The sequence below is a fragment of the Geospiza fortis genome, unplaced genomic scaffold (genome assembly GCF_000277835.1).
Source record: "Geospiza fortis unplaced genomic scaffold, GeoFor_1.0 scaffold635, whole genome shotgun sequence".
Classification (NCBI taxonomy): domain Eukaryota; kingdom Metazoa; phylum Chordata; class Aves; order Passeriformes; family Thraupidae; genus Geospiza; species Geospiza fortis.
In genome coordinates this window covers 91,016-100,386 of record NW_005054610.1, presented here as the reverse complement: position 1 = coordinate 100,386, position 9,371 = coordinate 91,016, and the positions used below count along the sequence as shown (strand labels likewise).

The 9,371-nt window shown below is 55.6% G+C and overlaps 1 protein-coding gene across 1 annotated transcript in view; it reads left to right on the top strand.

Moving 5' to 3' along the window:
* The window catches only part of LOC102044541 (aquaporin-5), a 3,120-nt gene extending 956 nt beyond the window's left edge, over nt 1-2,164 (top strand). The window contains 3 exon segments of the mRNA XM_005430229.3: nt 706-867; nt 1,097-1,180; nt 1,979-2,164. Coding sequence (XP_005430286.1) covers nt 706-867; nt 1,097-1,180; nt 1,979-2,164 — 432 coding nt within the window.
* Nucleotides 2,165-9,371: the final 7,207 nt, after the last annotated feature.

Genomic DNA, 9,371 nt, shown 5'->3' with positions numbered 1-9,371 from the left:
CTGGGGGCAGTGCTGGGGAACATCTGCAGTGAGAGCGGTGGAGCTGCTGCTCCCACCACGGACAGGCCTGGACCCCTGGGGGCAGCACAGACGTTCACTGTGGGATCAGGAGCTCCAATGCCTCTCATTCCACAGGTTCCACATCCCAAACAAGCCAGATTTACATAAAAAATGAGCTGTGATGGGTTGGGTCACTTTGTCCTTCCCATGTCCAGAGGGGTCGAGTTCCCCTGAGAGTCCCCAGGGTTCTGCGCAGAGTCACTGGGACACAACAGCCCATCCCAGGCCATGACCTTCATCCCAACCCTCACCCTCCATCCCATCCCAGCTGCTCCTCATCCTCCTGGGCAGGTGCTCCACGAAGTGCAGGGTACAACAGGCTGCAAGGATCAAAGAAATGCAGGGAAAAGGGATTTGCTGGGAAAGCACTCAGTGTTGCGGAGACAGGGAAGTGGAGAGAGATGTGGAGAGCCCAGGGAAGGGACGGGCTTGGCGGAGAGACAGATCTTGGAGAATTGCAAAGAAAGAAAGATCATTTCTTTCCTTTCAGAGAAGGAGCAGGGAGCTCAAGCAGGGGCTGGGCAGGGACCCTGGGGGCTTCTCCTCCAACTTCACCCTCCCAAACCTCCCAGCAAAGCACCCGGGAGCCCTCCCGGTGGTGCTAAGCCCTGGGAGGGTTAATTATTGTCACTCTCGTGGTTCCAGCTCAACAACAACATAACCCCAGGCCAGGCCCTGGTGGTGGAGATCATCCTCACCTTCCAGCTGGCCGCCTGCATCTTCGCATCCACGGACAACCGGCGCAGCGGCGTCGGCTCCCCCGCGCTGTCCATCGGCCTCTCCGTCACCGTGGGCCACCTGGTGGGGGTGAGTGTGGGGGTCCTGCGAGCACAGAGCTTCCCAAAATGCCCTCGAGCAGTTGCTCCTGAGGGAGCTGCTCTGGAGGAGCAAACACAGGAGATCTTGGGGTCTTTGGTGATGAGGGGTCATCTCCAGCTCTCTGGAGCAGAGACACCAGCAGGGGCCACCTCAGTTCCTGCTCCCAAAGGGTGGCTCCAATCTGCTCCTTAACCCAGGGTTCTTTCCACACCTCCAGATTTACTTCACTGGCTGCTCCATGAACCCTGCACGCTCCTTCGGGCCCGCCGTCGTCACCAGGAGGTTCAGCCCCGCGCACTGGGTGGGTGTTGGTGGCACTGGGGACAAGTGGGGGCCATGTGGGGACAGAGCAGGGACTGCCACGGGAATGGTGGGGTGGAGGTTTCAGAGCCCACCCCAGGCAGGAGGGATTAAAAGGGGCTGGAGAAGGAGGGAGGTTTTGCCCCTTGATGCATTGGGAACAATGAATCCCCAGGCACAGAGCCAGCCAGAAATGAACCCATCCCAGGGTAGGCTGGGTGGGAACAACCTAAAAGCTCATCCAGTCCCACCCCAAGCCATGGGCAGGGACACCTTCCACCATCCCAGGGTGCTCCAAGCCCCATCCAACCTGGCCTTGGACACTTCCAGGCACAGAAATCAGCAGTGGTGCCCTCTGAGCACCACTGGTGCATCATCTGAGGGGAAGGAAGCCCACGGAGGAGCCCATCTTGGCTTTTCCTCTCACCCAGCACTTCCTGCAAGCTCAGCCCCAGACTTACAGAGCAGGTTAGGCCCTCAGTGAGCACAGGCTGGGGGGTTTCAGCCCAGGAAGTCTCTGGAACAGGTATTATCCTCTGTGCATGGCAGGAAGGGATGGATGGATGGGTGGGTGGATGGATGGATGGATGGATGGATGGATGGATGGATGGATGGATGGATGGACAGGAATGGATGGATGGATAGGGATATAGGGATGGATGGAGGGATGGATGGATGGATAGGGATGGATGGGTGATGGATGGATGGATGGATAGGGATGGATGGATGGATGTGCCATGAGCAGAGCTGGAGCAGCAGTCCCAGGAGCTGCTCTCACCACATCCCTGTTGCTTTCCAGGTGTTCTGGGTTGGGCCCATCCTTGGGGCTTGCTTGGCCTCCCTGCTCTACTTCTACATCCTGGTGCCCTACTGCATGAACATGTCTGACAGGGTGGCCATCATCAAGGGCACCTACGAGTCCGAGGAGGAGTGGGAGGAGCAGCGGGAGGAGAGGAAGAAGTCCATGGAGCTGACACCACCGTAGGAGCAGCTGGCAAAGCAAGGCTGAGGGAGGGGAGGAAGGCCCACCCGTGGGCTCGTGTGTGCCCCAAGCCAGGCCACCACCACACCCAGCTGCAGCTGCTGACTCTTCATCCAAACCTTCCCATCCCAGCCCCCGGGGGTGCCGGAAGGCCGGGGGCTCTCTGTGTGTGTAAAGAACCCCTGCATGAGCTCTAGAACCTCTCCAGCTTCCCCACAGCCACAAAGCCCCTCAGCCAGGCCCTGGCACCCTCGGTGCAGCTCTGCACCCTGGCAGGGCCCCACACCCCACACCAGGGTACCTGCAGGACCTCACCTGGCCCAGGGATGGGAACACCTGGGGGAAGGGGAACAACTGCTTAGGGCAGGGGGATGCAGCTACCCCCAGCCCAGGGGCTGCTCGTAGATACTCTTTCACCTTTCCTGGTGCTGGGAGTCCTTTTTATTCCCAAAAGAACGAGACTTTTTGGATTCTGTGTTGAGATCTTTGTATTATAGTTTATTATTTATTGCAAATAAAGGAAAGTTAAAAAAAAATTCCTGGGTGCAAATCAGATCAAGTCTCAAAGTTTAGGAGGGAGACTGGATTGAGCTGGACACAAACTCATCCCAGAGGGTCAGGGAAATAGCAAGGGCTCAGACCCTGGATCCTGTGGGAGCTGCTGGGTTGGGAGGGGAAAACCTGAATGCTGGGAAGGATGAGGGGGTGCCCATGCTGGAGTGGGGAAGAGCAGCAGGTGCAGGGCAGCTGGGAGTCCATCTGGGGCTGGAAGGAGCAGGAGCAATCCTCACCTTTTCCATCCTCAGGGCTTCCAGCCCTTCCCACACGGCCGGTTTGACTCCAGCCGTACCAGTTCTCCCAGACAGCTCCGTGGGTGCCCTCAAAAAGTGACCCACAACTCCCCGGCCCCTCACCTGTGCCAAACCCACACCTTCACCTGACCTTCTGCTCCGGCCCTGCTCTTCCAGTTCTACCACAACCCTCTGCCAGAGCAGCTCCCGGCACAGGGACACCAGGACAGGCACAGGGACACCAGGACAGGGACACCAGGACCGGGACAGGGACACCAGCACAGGGACAGACACTGACACAGGGACACCAGACAGGGACACCAGGACAGGCACAGGGACACCAGCACAGGCACAGGAATACCGGGACAGGCACAGGGACACCAGCACAGGCACAGGAATACCGGGACAGGCACAGGGACACCGGGACAGGGACTGGAACACCAGAACAGGCACACCAGCACAGGTACAGGGACACCGGCACGGGGACACCAGCACAGGTACAGGGACACCAGGACAGGGACAGGGACACTGGCATAGGGACAACTAGGACAGGGACACCAGGACAGACACAGGGACACTAGGACAGGGACACCAGAACAGGCACAAGGACACCTGGACAGGCACAGGGACATTGACACAGGGACACCACCACAGGATCACTGGGACACAGGGACACCAGGACAGGCACAGGGACACCCAGACAGGCACAGGGACACCAGGACAGGGACACCCACCCCAGCTCCAGCTCCTCCTCCTGCTGCCCAGGGGAGGTTCTCCCCACGGACCCCCCCAAGTGGGGGGAGGTTCTGCCCCAGGAGCTCCCCCATCCAGGTTCAGCTCCCCCATCCAGGTTCAGCTCCATCCCACCCTGGGGGAGGCTCTGCCCCGGGAGCTCCCCCATCCCAGGTTCAGCTCCATCCCACCCCGAGGGTCCTGCAGCCCTGGCCGGGGCAGCCCCCCCTGGATTTTGGCACCCCTGGACCTGCAGTCCCGGCTGAGCCTGGGGACAGCACTGTCACTGCCCCAGCTGTCCCCAGAAGGGGTTGGGGACAAGCAGGAGGAGGAAGGGAGGTAGAAGAGCCCTTTGGGTCAGCATCAGGGCAGGAAATTAAACCCTGCAACCCCCCCAAGTGTCCTCAGGGATGGGCTGAGCACCCCCCACACCTCAGTTTCCCCTTTTCAGGGATATTCGGCCACCTTCCCATGGGGGATGAGAAGAACACCAGCCCTGGGGAGATTAAAGCAGATCCCAGAGACCCCCTCTCAGGGGCTGGGGCAGGGCAGCCCCCCCAAAACCTGCATCCCCCCGTGTGCCTCCCCTGCACCCCAGGACCCTGGGGATGCACCCAAAGGATGCACTCAGCCCCCCTAAATTGGGAATCTTGGCCATCCCCCTGGTTCTGGAGCTCTGAACCCCATCCAGAGCAGGGGACCACCACAGCTCCCCCAGGTGTGCCCAGCCCCCCCAGGTGATCAACAGCAGGGGAAGGAGCCCGGGCTGGGTGTGAGCCCTCCCGGGATGAATCAGAGGCTCCTGCAGCTCCAGCTCTGTGTCAGCACAAAAACCACCCAGGGCCCAGCCCTGAGCCCAGCTCAGGCACTGCCGGGGGGATTTGGGGTCAATGGCACCCCAGGGCAGGGCAGGTGCAGCTGAGCCCAGCAGGACCCCTCAGAACAGAGCCCAGAGCTCCTTCTCCCCCAGCTTCCCTGGGCCCTGAGGATTTGATCCAGGCAGGGAGGTGAATTCAACCCCGGCTCAATTTTGGCATCCAGCAAACCCCGTGACCTCACCTGGCCAGGGCAGCGCCCAGGGCAGGGCTGGGAAAGGACTGAGGGCCTCCCACCTATCCTCACCTGTCCAGCAATGGGAACAGCAGCACTTGGAAACCAATGGAGAATTTATTATTACTACTTCTTTAACATTCCAGCTCCTTCAGATTCACTTTTAATTAGATTGGAAGGCTGGGAGACAGCAGTGCTCCGCTCACTCCCTGAGCAGAAATTGGCTTTTCATGGGAAAAAATCACCTTTATTTCAGCAGAAACAGCAAGGCCAGGTACAAACCTGTGTGTTCACACTGACTTACCTGCAGTGCTGTGCTGGTTTTCCTGCTTCTCCCTAAAACAGGAGTTTAATTTCCATTCCATTCCACACCTCTCCACCATCGTTTGGAGTATGAAAAGGTGAATTACACTTTATCACTAGCTTTTCTTACCCTAATTTAAATGTTTCTCACCAGGTGAAACCACTCCAAAGGCACCTCATTACCATTCCTGGGTGGTTCTGCTCTAATTAAGGGTTATTCCCTGAACGTGCCCACGAGCAGCTGCTCTGCTCTAAGAAGATTTCACAGATAATTCCTCACTCCTGAGTACCTTTTCCATCCTCAGGTAATCACTGCTCAGCTTTAAAAACTGGATTTTTTTTTTTTCCTGGAGGGAAGACAAGCCCAGGATTTTCACAGGTTGCAGCAGTCTGGAAACTTCACATTTTAAATACATCAAAGGGCTTTCAGGTCTATTTAAGTCTAATTAAGAAAGATCTCCACCAGATAATTTAAATTCCTTGAACCCCAAGTTTTCTGGACAGGGGAAGGAACCAGGGCCATGGGAAGAAGCAAAATTCAGTGGAAATGGCCCAGTTAAGGATTTTTCTGTGGGATGCAGGAGCTTCTTTGTTTCTGCTCCTTGCAGAGGGTGAGGCCCAGCTCTGTCCAGGAGGGAGCAGGGACAGAGCTCCACATCTGGGGCACATCCCTTCCACCCTGCTCCCAGCTCCAACCACTTTGCATCCCTGAATGTTTCCCTTCAATCCTCAGGTCCTGGAGAGCAGAGCCTGGTTTCACCTGGAAGCTCAGCCCAGCTCGCTGGGAAGATGAGGAGAAAATACCCCAGGAAATCCCAGAGAGGGGGAAAAGCATCACAGAGGGGCTTGAATCGCAGCTGGGAAAGCCCAGGGAGCACCTCCCTGCTGCAGGAGGAATTCCAGGGCTGCTCTGGAGAGCCCCAGCAAGCAGAGAGCAGCTCAGGAGCACCAGCTGAGCCAGAGGAGAGAACTGAGAACACAGAACAGAACACAGAACAAAAACCCCAGAACACAGAACAGAACCCAGAATACAGAACAGAACACAGAACAAAAACCCCAGAACACAGAACAGAACCCAGAACTCAGAATAAAGAGCACAGAACAGAACGCAGAATACAGAACAGAACTCAGAATAAAGAACAGAGAACAAAAACCCCAGAACACAGAACAGAACCCAGAACTCAGAATAAAGAATACAGAACAAACACTCCAGAACACAGAACAGAATCCAGAACTCAGAATAAAGAACCCAGAACACAGCTCGAGGCTCCACACCAGGAAACTTTATTCCTGCAAATCCTGACATTTCCAGAGCATTTCCAGGGTTGAAATGCCACCGGAGAGGAGCGAGCTGTGTCCCAGGAGCAGAGCCCGGCCTGGGTGTTGGCATTAGTCATGGTACAGGCTGTGCCAGCACCCACCTCCTCCAGAGCCTTCCTCCTCCTACTCAGCCTCTGCCCAGCCTGTTGTGCCATGAGATCCCTCGTTAGGAGCCAGGAAACATCTCCCAGGCCACCGAGGGACAGCAGCCACCCTTCCTGTTGTCACCCCGGCCAGGAACACGGCCTCCACCTGAGCAGCACCTCCTGCCATTTGTGTTTGGCTCCCTGGCTCGGTTCACGGGGATTTGGGGGTCAGGCTGGGCACCCCCCGGTGCTGCCAGTGCCACCAGTGCCCTGCCTGGTCCCCGCAGTGCACTGAGAACCCAGTGTGTTCATAATTCATGGAAAGGTGAGACCTGCCCAAAAAACACCCAGGACATTGAGGAGGCGAAGGGCCGGAGATGTCCAGAGAGCAGGGAGGGCAAGAGGAGCTCCAAAGGTGCTTCTGTTCCCACTAAACACCTCCCACAGCCCCCCAAATGCCTCTTTAATAGCTCCCAACTTTAATAAGTCCCAACTCCTACAGCCCAAAAAACGCATCTTTAATAAATCCCAACAACTTCAATGAGTCCCAACTTAGCTTTTAATAACTCCCAACTCAACTCTAATAAGTTCCAACTCCTTCAGCCTTCAAGCCAGAAGAGTTGGGAGTTTTTAGCAGGTGTCCCAAGGTGGGCACCAGGAGGGGACAGGTGTCCCCCTGCCCTGGGTGCTCTGGGAGAGCCGAGGGTGCCGAGGGCATCTCCTGCTGCCCTCTGCTGGGATTGCCGTGGGGAAAGGAGAGGAGGCCAGGAAAACCCTCCCAAAACAGCCCCAGCTGAGGGAAAACCCCTCTGTTGTTTCCACCCACCCTTCCCAGGGCTCAGCCTCAGCACCCCGTGGAAATGGAGGTTCCTCCCTGGGGACTCCGTTCGTTCGCGGTGCCAGCGGCGCGGCTCTTCCCGCTGCCAAGTTTCCTCTTGCTCAAGGTTTTGCCTCGGCTTTCCAGGATCTGTTTGTTCTTAATCACCCTCCAAACAAAGTCCAGGCGGCTCCTCTGAGGGCTGCTGGTGATGGCATCAATAAAAATCAAGGGTAATAAGAAGGGAAGATAAAGGTGCCCTGCAGGCCCGAGCTTGGCCTGGCAAGGGGGTTTGTTGGGAAAGGTCAGCTCTGGAGCTGAGAGGGTTTCCCAGGCTGGAGAAAGCAAGAACCCAGCAGGCAAGGAGGGGATTTTGTTAAACTGCAGCCCTGGGGTGAGGTGTTGGAGCTGCCCCAGCTGCTCCAGCCAGGCTTTGGGCTGAGTTCCTCCAGAACAAGAGGAGCTCTCCAAGCTCGGTGCCTCCATCCAGCCCCAGGATGGCAGGAAAAGGAGGACAAGACTCCAAGGGCCCTCTCCATGCACAGAACCACTCAGGAGAACTGGGACCTGATCCATGGCAGAAACAAGCCCTGAAAAATCACCACGAACCCGCAAAATAAACCAAATAAATCCCCTGGCACGAGGCCTCTAGGATCCAGGCCCGGCTCTGCCACTTGACATTAATCCTGCTTGGCAAAGGCCACGGGAGCTCCTGTGCCCAAAGCAAGGTGCAGCTGCAGGTTGGGATAAAGCCCTCTTGTGCAGCCAGGATTAAAAATGGGAATGAAAACAAACTTAAATGTCCAGCACAATCGGCCTTTTCTAAAAAGTCAGAAAGAAAAAAATAAATCGATTCCTCTTCCCCAGCAAATCTTTCAGCTTTTACCAGCGGGGATTTTTCCCTCCTGCCCAGGAGCTGGTTTCTCTGGGGACAGGGCAGTTGGTTCCCTGCCATGCAGCCAAAGAAAATGAGCCCTTTCTCCATTCTTTTTATTTTAATTCCTTATTTTTTAAGCTACTTATCCCAACAGCCAATTGTTTCCTCACCGGGAGCCCCCCGTTTGGAGATCAGAGTCCACAGGAATTCTGAAATTCTGTTATCACCCTCATTGGGAAGGGATATAAAACTGAGCTTGTTTTCTTATCTCTTGGAACAGAAACTGCAGGTGTGTTTCGCAAAGGAGCCCTGTAAGAACAGTTAATCAGTGGATAAAAACGTGTTGGGTGTGCAAACACAACCTTATCCCACTGCTGACATCAGGGCTTGCATCTCCACGGCTTTGCCCTGGATTTTTGCCACATTGTGTTTGGATTTTGAGCTGAGCTGCAGAGCTGGGCTGGGCAGAGCTGGGCTCTCTCTCTGCAGCAGCAGAGCTGTGCTGGGCTTTGCTCATCCCTCCTGCACCATCCGACCCCCAAGTGCTCCTTTCTTCCCATGGAAACAGGAGTGAACCTGAGAGCCCCCCTCGTGCAGCAGCCACCCTGAGCCCTGGGCTTTGCAGCAGGAAAGGTCTCAGTGTGGTTAACTGTCAGAACTCAGTGCATCCCTCAGGGTGTCCAGAGCTGCCAGGGGGCTCAGAGACCCTGGCACACAGCCCAGAGCACCTGCGGGTTTGATTTTGACCCCTGGAGCAAGTTGCCAGCTTTGTATGAGGATCTGAAAGTCACAGAAGTTCGACTAGTATAATAATAAAATTATTACAGGGTGAAAATGGAGATTTTAGGATTTTTGGTAGGGGGGTTGTGGGGACAAGATGGAGGAACTTGGGCGTGTCCAGCCTTTCTTCTCCTTGGTCTCCATTTTCTGCAGTGATGCTGGCACTTTGGGATTAGTTTAGAGTAGAAGTGCACTGTCTAACGTAGGTGATAGGTATTGGGAAGTAATTGTAAATATGTTATATGTAGTTTGTAGTATAAAAAGTGAAAATGTAGATTTTAGGATTTTTGGTATGGGGGTTATGGAGACAAGATGGAGGAACTTGGCCGTGTCCAGCCTTTCTTCTTCTACTTCTTGGTCTCCATTTTCTGCTGTGGTGTTGGCACTTTGGGATTGGTTTAGAATAGAAGTGCACTGTCTAACATAGATGATAGGTATTGGGAATTAAGTGTAA